General features: G+C 35.8%; 1 protein-coding gene across 2 annotated transcripts in view; it reads left to right on the forward strand.

Moving 5' to 3' along the window:
* Positions 1-5236: 5236 nt before the first annotated feature.
* The window catches only part of LOC106875240 (ribonuclease H2 subunit B), a 37095-nt gene continuing 29664 nt past the window's right edge, over positions 5237-12667 (forward strand). Inside the window, exon 1 of one of the 2 annotated variants that reach the window (XM_014923304.3) lies at positions 5237-5395. In XM_014923304.3, the coding sequence (XP_014778790.1) occupies positions 5329-5395 (67 nt within the window). In that variant the 5' untranslated portion in view covers positions 5237-5328. Of the gene's footprint in view, positions 5396-5416; positions 5526-12667 lie in introns of those variants that run through there. The other variant, XM_014923303.3, reaches the window with a different exon arrangement.

A 12667-nucleotide genomic window follows, 5' to 3' on the forward strand; every position in this document is an offset into this window, starting at 1 on the left:
TGTAACTCCTACTAAATGTGTTGAGTGCCACTTTCTTCCATTTGTACACTTACACACACACGCATAAATGTATATGTATTTTTTTCAATGTTTACAAATAATATGGAAAAAATAAATAAGTAGTTACCAGGGTAGCAAAAATTCATATAAGTACCAAGGATGTAACAGCCTACTTATAAAGGTAGAAATTCCAGGTTTTGGTGAAATGCTTTTGTATAACATAGATAAATAAATAAATAGAGTTAAACGCAGGTGTTATTCAAATCTTTATACTTCCAACATATGTTTCAAAGAAACAAATGTCGGAAGTATAAAGTTTGCAAGGATATAGATAGAATATTCCATTCCAAATCAAATTGTTTATTATGTTCTTTTAGAAACCAAATTAATTTACTAAGCCCTGTATTGTTACATTTATTGATATGTCTAAATGTAGAGTAATGGTTAGATATTCTTTTGGACAACTGAGATGAAGAACTACCTATATAAAAAAGATTCTAGTCCTTGCTTCTACACCTGAAACTTCTCCTCTAGTTCTGATAGTGACTCAGCAATTAGTGCAAGGTCATCAGCATAGAGGAGCTCCCAGGAGCAACCTGTCTTGAATTCCTCTGTTATCGCCTGGAGGACTATGATAAATAGAAGGGAGCTGAGGACTGAACCTTGGTGGACCCCTACCTCTACCCAGAATTCTTCACTGTACTCGTTGCCAACCCTCACCTTACTAACAGCATCTCTGTACATGGCTTGCACAGCTCTCACTAACCATCATTTTATCCCTAGTTTCCTCATTGACCACCAGATAAGGGAGCGGGGGACCCTGTCAAAGGCTTTCTCCATATCAATGAAAGCCAGGTACAGAGGTTTATTTTTGGCTAGGTATTTCTCCTGCAGCTGTCTTACCAGAAATATAGCATCAGTGGTGCTTTTCCCTGGCACAAACCCAAACTGCATCTCATCTAAACTGACTCTCTCCCTAATTAGTTGGGCTATGACCCTCTCCGTGATTTTCATTACCTGATCTAACAACTTGATACCTCTGTAGTTATTTGTATTTAAAGCGTCAACTTTACCTTTGTAGCAGTTGACTATGATGCTGCTACACCAGTCTTTGGGTATGACTCCTTCGTATATCACCTGGTTAACAATACAGGTGGCTAGGCTATAGCCGACACTGCCAGATATTTTGAGCATCACTGCAGTGATTCCTGATGGGCTGAGGGCTTTCCCTGTCTTCATACTCTTAATTGCTTTATTTACCATGGTATTGTCAACTCGGATAGCTGGTCTCTCTGTTGGGTCGACATTCGGCAGACTATCTTTCTCCCATTCATTCTCTTTATTGAGCAACCTTTCATAATGGCGTCTCCATACCTCTTTCTTTGCAGCCTCGTTTAGTGCAAGCGTACCATCATCCATGCGAACACATTTCTCTCCCACGACATCACGATTCTTTCTCACACACTGTCTTGCAACACGAAATACCTCTTGGTCCTCACGGCGCAAAACATTGGCAAATTTTTTATCTGCTTCCCCTCTGGCTAAATAAACCTGTCACTTAGCTTCCCTTCTGGCAGTCTGATACAATGTCGCTTAGCTTCCCTTCTGGTGTCGGAAGTATAAAGATTTGAATAACACCTGCGTTTAACTTCATTTATTTATTTATCTATCTATCTATCTACCTATATATATACACATGTATATATCATAATCATTATTTAACATCTACTTTCCATGCTGGCATGGTTTGGTGAGGCAGAGGACTGCATCAAGCTACATCTGCTTTGTCATGGTTTCTAGACAGATGCCCTTCCTAATGCCAACCACTTAACAGAGTGTACTGGGTGATTTTTGCATGGTACTAGCATTGAGATTACATGCATACATATATGCAGACAGACAGACAAACATACATCTGTTTAGCATTAACTGTTGGAAGAAAAGTTACTCAATACCATCATAGAAGTTTACAACTCTGAAATTTGTCTGAAGACTCTCTGTTCTTACAGGTGAAACTCAGTGTAATTAGAGACTGATTGAAGGGACACAGTAGGCATTCTGACTGCGTCCATATGTGGAATTTGTCCAACAACTGCAGGAAAAGTAATGGAAGATCCGAGCTTTGGAGTTACCATCATAAAGCTGAATGAGGACTTTGCAACCACTCATACAAGAGGCACAAGTGACAAATTCTGACAATCAAGGCCAGGGAGAACTGCCTGACGAAAGCAAAGAAGCTCTTGAACAAGCTGAGGCATCTTATTGAGCCAGTGATGATCTGGTTCTTCAGGATCAGTCGCATAACACCCAGAACAACAGGTAGTTTGTCTACAATCCATGTGATGTCCCTTGTATCATGAAAACCAGGTTCCTCCAAACGGTGATGGTCTTTGGGTGTGTCTCCCATGAAGGTGACATTATGTCACCTCATATCTTTGAACAGGACCTTATACTCAATTCAGATGGCTATGTGAAGCTGCTGGGGACTGTGGTCACACTCTGGCTGGAGAGGGTTGCTGCTGGAAAGCCATATATTTAGTAGCTGGATTCGGATCTTTGCCATACCTTCAGAAAGAGACAGAAGTAGTTATTGGAGAACTTCTACAACTTCACCAATCCCAATTTCAGGCCTCCTAAGCCCCCCACCCCACCCCAATTGTAATCCCATGGATTACTATGCGTGGGATGCGGTTGAGAAAGACACCAACAAGTCTGCTTGCAACACCAAGGCCGAGTAAATGGCCAAGATCAAGGAGGTGTTCAATGATCTTCCCAGAGACACAGTGAGGAAATGCTTGCAATATGTTCTGGAGTCATCTGGAGGCTGTACTGAAAGTTGAGGGCAACTATTTCGAGTAAACTGTAATCTCCCAGCCATTATCTAGTTGATATTTTGTGATCTTTAAAAATATTTTAGTTTTTGGATGGGATATTGATTTCTTTACCTTTTATGCAAACTGTCAAATTTAACCTGAACTACCTGTATGTATGTATGTGTGTGTATACATATATATAAATATAGACAGACAGACATACAGATGGAAGAATGTGTGTGACATAACTACAGATATTTTGAAAGAATACAAAACAGAGAATCTTCTCTAATCATACTCTAAAATAGTAGGACATGTCCGGTCAAGAGATGGGAGATAGATGGAACTCAGTGATGGGTAGCTTAGTTTGGAGATTCTCATACCAAAAGTTGTCAGATAGAGTTGCCACCGAGGACAAAGGAACAACGTTGCTTTGCTGAAATTCACGTGTATGCGATCACTGATGAGCGACATAAGAGAGTAGTTCTTCAGTAGATCTGGCATTTGAGTAACTGTATTGATGATTACTGAGCAGGGAGAGAGACTCAAGATGAATGCGTATAATAGGGGTTGACAAACTTCTTAAATCATTGATCCCCTTCATAGAATTGTAGATAAGTTATCAATCTCCCATCATGTAAATTTCAAAAATTAATTTAGAATTGCTACGAGCATGCTGGCTTGCGTCAGTAGGTTCTGTTGAAGCTTGTGGCGTGCGACCAGTCGAAGCGCTTGGTGCTGTATTGTTATTGTTTTTTTTTTTAAAGACAACTGTATTCAACAGAATTGATACACTAATGAGTTGGAGTTTCAGAATAAGTTTTACTTGGTTATATTTTATTTTCCGTATCATTAAGCAAAGATGTATCTGTGATGAAAAAAAAAAAAAAAAAATTCACCACAAATGATTTACAAAGTATAATTAATAAAAAGATTTCTTGATTTACAAACCACAATTCCTTCATTCTTCTTTATCATTGCAGCTTTTTAATACATATTTAAATAATAAATTAGTGAAATTGGTAAATAATAATAAAAATTCAGTCAAACTGATATAGTCGGAATATTTAATGACAAATATGTAATGGTGAGTTATTGCATAGGTATTTGGCAGGAAAAATAGCTGGTTTAAATCTTAGGCTACGGCGCTCTTCCAGATTAAATTCACTAATAATTCATCATCATTAGTGCCCAAAATCATTTCCGGCGTTTATCGGCTCCTTGTACAGTCACATGGACATCCATCCACCCAGGGATCGATACTAACCACTTAACCGACCCCTGGGTTTCATCAGTGTGAGTTGAAGCTCCTGTCTGATAGTTTGGCGAAGTGTAGTAACAGGTTACTAAAATGTGTTGGTGTTTTAACACTATTTGACATAATGTTGCAAGCCAACAAAAGGCCTTTACGTGGTCGTTTCATTTGTTAGAAAAAGCAGCGAAATTCCCCTAAAAATCTAATCCTTATAAACGACGGAACGGTCACGGTTGGAGCTCTTCTATAATAAATCGGTGGACTCCATAGGTTGGAATTTCTCAGTTTTTGTCGGGAGTTATTCAAAATTTTTTTGTATCCTACATTGCAAAACAATGGGGGAAGCCTTTTTTTTTTTTTAAAAAAAGGTTTTTTATTCCATGTTTTTTTTTAAGCGTCTGCCAACCATTTCTGTGCATTTACAACAGCACACACCACTAAAAATATTGTATTTCACACTTGTAATTCGCATTTCTGCACAGTCAGGATTAATTCAGAGGTAAACAACCATCTGCGGGAATTTATAGAGAATTAAGTCTCCTTTACCTCACAATCTGTTTACAACAGCATTAATGAATTAAACAAGTCCCACCCCTAAGTAGATAATTAGTTAAAACTTTCCTTTTCACTATCATTAATACTCCCTGAGAACGATCACTACTCAGTTACTAGCTACTGAAATTCTCGGGCTTTAATTCCAATTAAAGAAATATATAATGAATTGGTTCAAAGTAATGTTATGTTTTAGGTTGCTTCTGTTGATAAATGTTTTAATAAAATTAATTACCGAGTGAAATAAATATTTTCCGATAAATTTCAAGAGGGAATTATGAAAATAAATTGAAAACTCTAAGAAGAAAAAAATATATTAAGTCAGTATAAACCAAAGTCATTTTAAAATAGTTATTAAAAGTAAAAGAAATATACGAAGGAATATTGGTGTCTTTATATTTTATTGAATTACGTTGTGTCAGCAATATAAAGCTAGTTCAACTAAGAAAATGTTAGAAAGATAAATAGACGGCTAACATAAAAAAAATAGCATCTACGTATTTTGTTATCGATATAGTTGCAAAAAGTAGAAACACTAATTAAACAAAAAGTTATTAAATTTAATAAACATCGCTGTTTTTTTTTTTAATGTTATCAAAATTCATGCTCGCATTAATTAAGCCTTGTGAATATTTCGCGCCATTTCACTCATCATAGTTATTCACTGTGTTCTCCTTCTATGGTGAAGTTCGAAGTGCAACTCTAAGCATGCCGAGAACAGAGATGAAAGCTTTCCTAGATGATGGTCCCAAACAATACTTTATGTTGATTGACAGTAAGAAAAACAATGACATATATTTTATTTTGTACTGAAATGCTCATCACAGCCTTTTCATACGTAACATTAATACTGTTGTCATTTTTAGCACCAGGTCAGCTTCCATCTAGCAGATCTATGATCAAAGGTATTCCAGCCACGAACATCCCTCTTTAAGTACATTATGCAATGTGTTTTTTTTTTCTTTCTAGACCGTAGGGTTTGATCTAAGGGAATTTGTTGGCGGATTTTTCAAGCAATTCGAGCGCCTACGTTCAGACTCCCTCGTTTGTCAGCTGGAACATAACTTTCGTAAATACACCGCTGACTCGTCATTGTAGTGTTTAAAGTTATACAAAAACTCCAGGCATGATTAAAAAATTAACTAAAAAATGTTTCGTTTTTTTGATGACTGTGTATAGATGTAGTCTGCATGTATTATGCCTATTTAGTTTAGCATACAAGATAATACGAGTCTCATATTTGAAAAATAATTAGAACTTCAGTTAAAGCCTTAGATATTTTAATTGTTTTTTATAACTAGAAAATAAATGAGTTTATTTTGCTGGGAGAATATTATGGTTTTGAAGTGAACAATAATGTTGAGATTAAAAAGAAAAAAAAAAACTTTTAAAAGGAAATTCATTAATGTCATTATTTTCGTCCATTAAATATTTTCCTTATTTTGTTTTTTAAATGATAAGGTTAATGTTTATAATATTACTCGGAAATGAAATCGAAAAAAAAAAAAAAATAGGGCAACGAGTGTAAAAAAATGTGTAGGAAACGAACCTGAAAACAAAAATGTGCGGAAAGCTATGCGGGTGGGTTGGGAGAGGACTTCGGGAAATTCACAAGATCCGAGTTTTCCCCTCATAACTTTTAGGAAAATGTTTTTAGGAAAATGTTTTTATATAAATACCTTTCAAACGGCGTAGATTACGATTATAAAGAAATTTGTGGGTAAAATCTTTTCTGAGGAGGTAGGGAGAGGACTTCGGAAAATTCGAGTTTTCCCCTCGTAATATTTAGGAAAATGGGTTTTTTTAAATGAAATTTTATATAAATACTTTTCAAACTGCATGCATTACGGATGCCTAATGTGCCGCAAACCTCTTATTTTTGTTCGGAAAAAAAGGGGTGTGTGTGTAGAAAACCGGAATTATTGGAAAATGTTTTTCTTTTTCTCAATGAATGAATTATGGTAACCTAGTATGATACAAAACACATTTTTGTCCGGAAAACGGGGGCTGTTTCTTTCTTTAAAATTTTGTTTAAATTTTACAAGTGCACCTTTACCATAACTAGGAATCCGAAGAAATTTTTAAAAACAAAATGCATTTTTGAAGGTGAGGTCCAAAAGTGCATTAGCCCCCTTTCTTTAAGTATATTTTAAGATAACATTTTACAGAAATACGTGTTCTAGAGTGTGGATTACATTAGATTAAAAATTCAAACAAGTTTGATAAGAACAATAAGTGGTAACGAAGTCTGGGCAGCAGAGAGAAAGAATGATACAAAATCCGTATAAAAACCACGTTAGTATTTGTGTGTGTGTGAAACATGTAAAAGTATATTAAAACAAAATATCTTTTACATACCTCTTAAAAATCATTGGATATATTAATCCCTGATTGCAGATTGTGGCATATTAGGTCACCATAATTCATTCATCGATAAAAAGAAAAACAACTTTCCAATAATTCCGGTTTTCCGCCCCACTTTTTTTCCGAACAAAAATAAGGGGTTTGTGGCACATTAGGCATCCATAATATATGCTCTTTGGAAGGTATATACAATTTCATTAAAAGATATTCATTTTCCTCAAAGTTATGGGCGAAAAAAAATCGAACCTTGTGAATTTTTCGTAGTCCTCTCCTCACCCCTCGGAAAAGAGTTTACCCACAAATTTCTTTATAATCGTAATCTATACCGTTTGAAAGTAATTTCTATAAAATTTCATTAAAAAAAACCAATTTTCCTAAAAGTTATGAGAAAAAAAACTCGGATCTTGTGAATTTTCCGAAGTCCTTTTGCCACTCCCGCCCCCATTGCTTTCCGCACATTTTTGTTTTCAGATTCATTTTCTACACATTTTTTTTTTATACCTGTTGCACTATTTTTTCTTTTTTGATTTCGTTTCTTGATAATAAACATTAACTTTAATATTTAAAAAACAAAAACAAGGAAAATACTTAAACATTAACCAATTTTAATATTGATGCATATTTAGTCCTTTCCTTTGTGGTTGTTGAGAATTAGATCCATTCTTGTTTTGTAAATATCATTACAACGTCAGAAATTATAGTTTCTTGGAGCTGCATATTTAATCAATTACCCACATGTTGAATCTAAGCCAGAACACCCACCTGTTTTGATCTGTTAAATCATAGACCTGTCTCTCCATTTACTCTCTCTTCTATAACCCTTGCTTTGTCATCAACCTGTTTCTTTTTCATTACACTTTCCTCTATCATCCTCTCATTCTAGTTATTTCTCATTACTCTATCTCCCTCTTGCCATAGACAAGACAACTCTCTGGTGCTGGTGCAATGAACAAATGAAAAGAAACAACATAGACTAGAAGGTACTCTTTAATCTTGCTGGAGACAGGGCAATCTTTCTAGTGTTGGTATCAAAATAAAATACACCCTTTACTCTCCGTAAAGTAAGTGATGTTATGAAGGACAGCTAGCTGTAGCAACCATGTCAGAATTGGAACATACAAGTGAAACAGGGTCCCAGCCTATCTAGGAGGACAATAACTCTACATTAGTACTGACTCAGATCATGCCAATCTATCCAATTCATGCTAGCATTGAAAAGCGATGGGTAATAACAATGATTTAGAGCAGTGGTTCTCAACCTTTTTAATATCCGGGCTAAATTCAAAACCTTGATTTTTTTTTTAGGGGGCTGCATCAAAAAAGTAAAACAAGTCATTTAAAGAAAAATTTATTTTCTTTATAAAGGGAAGACTGTAACAAAACATAGTAGAGCAATGGAATTTAATGTGAAACTTGATTTTGCTTTCAACTTTGAACTAGTTTGTCAAAACAAGGGTTCATGGTGGAAGATGTAGTATGCGAAAGCTGATTGACATGATGGTCAGTCAGTGGGTTGCAATATTTTGTTTTGATACCCACCAGTTTGATGAGAGGTGCTTCACACGCATGTTGGACCAAACACACAGAGGTATTTTTCTGTGCATTAGGACATTTCACTTGTGGGATTCAACTCCAGAAGTAGTAGACTAGCCTTGAAAGCAGATGTCAGCTCCACATTTGACTGCAAGTCTAGGAACTTCATTTGAAATTCAACAGGATTGGTGACTGCATCTATCTCCGTAGGTGCTTAACATATTTTCATCAAGAGCAGGGAATCTTGATGTCATAAATATGGCATTCAAGTTCATTTAAGTCACTAATGATTCTGTTGTATGATTTGTTATTGTGCTCAGAAAGTTAGGGGAAATAGGATGTAGTGCCATGTGCATTATGCGTCTTCCAAAAGTGAAGCTTTGCAATGAAAGTACACACTGCTGCACAATTCATGGCAGAACTTGTCCTTTCTTTATAGGGCACAGTTCGAAGCAAAAAGGTGTGTGGTGATATCAATCATGAAAGCCAAATCAGCAATCCATTCTTTGTTGCCAAGCTGAGGGAAGATTATCTTCCCTTCAACAAAAGCTTTGATTTTTGAGAGAAGTTTGTAGAACTTATTGAGACAGCTTCACCACCAAACAACAAGTGTACATGAGCATGTCTCTATTAGTTCAGAGCTTTTCTTGAATCCAATTTATGATTGTTATTGCGGCCTCTGTTACATTGGCCATTTTTAGTGACTTAGTAATGATATTTTCTTGGTGAAAAATGCAGTGGTGTCATATCACAGAAATAAAGTTGTCTTCTGCTTACCATCTCGTAGTGAGTTCTTGAAGATTTTGTTTCTGTCCAAGTATAGAAGGACCTCCATCTGTGGTGAACAAAGACAGCTTTGATAGATCCAAATGTGCTTATTATAAGGCTTGCATGAAATACACGGAATATGTTTGTCCCTTTTATTGAGCCATGAATGGATCACAGTGTGAGAAATTCTTCATTAATCTGGAAGTCTGGCATGACTCCTCTGATGAATGCAACTTATTGCTCTGTACTGCTAATATCTTTTGTGCCATCATGAATAGTAGAGTAGCAAACAAAATCCCTCAGCTTACTGAGAAGCTGATCATATAGGTTGCTAGATATGCATTCAACTCAAGTTACTGTGTTATTGCCAAGTTGTATTTTCTAAGCTTTTTATTGAATGTTAGAATGAAATATCTCAGTGAACACAACAACAGCCTGTTTCATGATTTCACCATCTAAATGCAGCTTCATATGGCAAGCCAGAAGGTGGCTAATCCTGTATGATGCCATCGTTTTGTCTTTAGATCACTTACATCATCATCCTTTAGCATCTGCTTTCCATGCTGGAACTTGTAAGCCAGAGAGCTGCACCAAGTTCTGGTCTGATTTGGCACAGTTTCTACAATTGGATACCCTTCTTAAACCCAACCGCTCCAGGAGTGTAATGGGTGCCTTTTATGTGCCATCAACACAGGTGCTTTTTTGTGCCACTGGCATGAGTGCTTGCATTGGCACCAGCATGAGTGCTAGCATCGACACCAGCATTGGCCATGACTACAATTTCACTTGGCTTGACAAGTCTTCTCAAGCACAGCATATCAAAGGTCTTGGTCACTTGTCATTGCCTCCATGAGGTCTAATGTTCAATGATCATGCCTCACTATCTTGTCTCATGTCTTCCTGGGTCTACCTCTTCCACAGAGTCCTTCCACCGTTAGAGATTGGCACTTCTTTACACAGCTGTCCTATCCATATGCACCATGTGGCCATACCAGTGCCATGTCCAAATTATGTCTTATGCCCAAATTATGTCTTGCTTTGTTTTGCTTTGTGTGTGCTGACTTTAAGAATTCCTATTTTCTTTGCCTTGATTCTTCTTAGTAGCAGTCATATTCTGCAGAACGAGTTTTGTAGTGCCTCTCAGTATTAAACAACATCAAACTCTTTATTGCCACAGGACAAAAAAGGCAGTGTGCCTTGTTGCTTTTTCAGTCACAAGATATCTTACTTCCCAATTGGCTTGAAATGCACAGTTGTCTTGTCTAAGTGTACAAGCTTTCTTCAAAGGTAGTTCTGCCATGACAGTGAGTGATGATTAATGCACTGAGGAAAGAATAAATAAGAGCTGACTGAGTGGCTTCTTGCTTTACCAACACTGGTAATTGATGGTCATAGTGCAGATTGATAATGCTCATTTACTGTTCTGTAATTGATCTGTCTGTATCTCCGTTTCATGCCATTGTGTGCATGCGTGTGTGTCTCTGTCCATACTAAAGTTGTAGCAAGCTCAAGTCAATGAATGAAGGAAAATAGTGCAACTTCAGGTGAAAACAGACCCTTGTTTGATATCTTTCAAAACATTTTAATTTTGGTACCAGTAGTTCTGAATATGCATGAATACTTTCTAAATCAGAGGTTTTTATTATATTTAAAAAAAAACGTCAAGAGCTGCTGGAAGAATGTTTGAGTACTACATATGGCCCTGGAAGCCATGGTTGAAAATCACTAACTTAGACAATTCAAGTATGAAACAATGAACCGGGAAACAACAATATCAAAAGCCAAAGCAATGGACTCTAGGGAGAATGCTAGTATTTCTAACTATGATATCTTCACATGTAATACTGTTGTTAGAAAGGTAGATGGAAAACTATTACAGCTGCTACTTCTCAGAAGTGATTTGCTTTTGTGGGGGGTGGGAGTATAGACATGACTGCAGATAATGTCCAGTAATGAAAGCCATCTGTCACAAGCATAAGAAAAAAGGCCATTTTTATATGTGTTAATCTCATAATAAATCAATAAGGTGTCATATAAACCAGGTAATGGTATTAATTTTCAATGCATTAATTTCTTCAATTTTGTTGTTTCATTAATATTGTAATTAGCAATCAGTCTGTGCAAGATTCAGTGCTGTTATTAAGTTGAATAGTTTAACCAGTAACCCTTCTGATATTCATTTGAGACTGTCTTGGTTTTATCATACAAATTTCTTGTTTTAAAGTGATCTAATTTAAAACCTTCCATCAAGTTTTGTGTTAAATTATGTACCATGCACCAGCTTAATAAGAAAATTGTTCTATTAACTCTTTCATTACTTTTGAAATGAAGTGAAACAAAGGTCATGTGAGAGAATAAAAATACATAAACTAGGTTTGTTAACCCTTTTAATACCAACCATCTAAAATCACCCTTGGTTCTGGATACAAACTTCCTGTTTCTAATTTAATATAATTATTCTAATTTAAACTATTCTAATTTAAAATCTTCAGTTTGATTTATATGCCTACACCAGCTTAATAATGACAGTTCTTATACTAAATTCTTCAATATTTTCAATATGAACTGAAACAATGAAGTATATTTAAACAAAAATATGGCAACAAAAGGGCTAAAGAAATGTGAGAACCACATCATCTTTTTAACAAATGCTTGATAATACAATTCAATAAGAATGTCAACATGTAAAAAAAATATTAACCAAGTTCCTCTATCCAGATCTATGAAGCAATTCATTCTTTGTTTATGAGATATTACTGTATATACTCACAGATAGGTTACACCTGTGGATAGGTCACACCCTTAGTTTGGGGTTGTCAAAGTAGGCATTTGTGGTTGGGGAGTTACATGGCCCTTTTTTAACGTAAACTTTCTTTCTGCAGATCTGTTTCCATGTTGTTTTGCATAATCCACCACTTTCAACTTAAAACCTACTGCATAACTCTTTCTCTTACTCATGATTAGGGTTTGCAATTATTAAAATTTCTAACTAAAAATCGGAATGAATCGGGGTTGTCAAAAAGACCAATATGCAGACTTCCTGCTTCCGTTTTCTAGTAAACAGACATCACAAAAATGTTTCCATAACAACTTGAAAACTGAAAAGCCCAAGCCCAGGGTACATGCCTGGACTACTGATATGCTGCCATCTACTTCAGATCCCTGTGATGTTGAGTGGATAGGTTGCACTCCTGATTTTTATTGAAATTTGTGTTAAAGAAAAAATTACGACCTATCTGCAAGTATATACAGTAGTCCCAGTTCATAAACTTTAGTCCATATTTAAGTTTATGGACTAAAACTTCGTACAGAAGGTAGGATATAATCATATTTTGGATCAGTACCATACACAGAAAATATTTTGATAAATTTGATATTTTAT

This window comes from Octopus bimaculoides, chromosome 8 (assembly GCF_046866305.1).
Source record: "Octopus bimaculoides isolate indiv1 chromosome 8, ASM4686630v1, whole genome shotgun sequence".
NCBI lineage: Eukaryota > Metazoa > Mollusca > Cephalopoda > Octopoda > Octopodidae > Octopus > Octopus bimaculoides.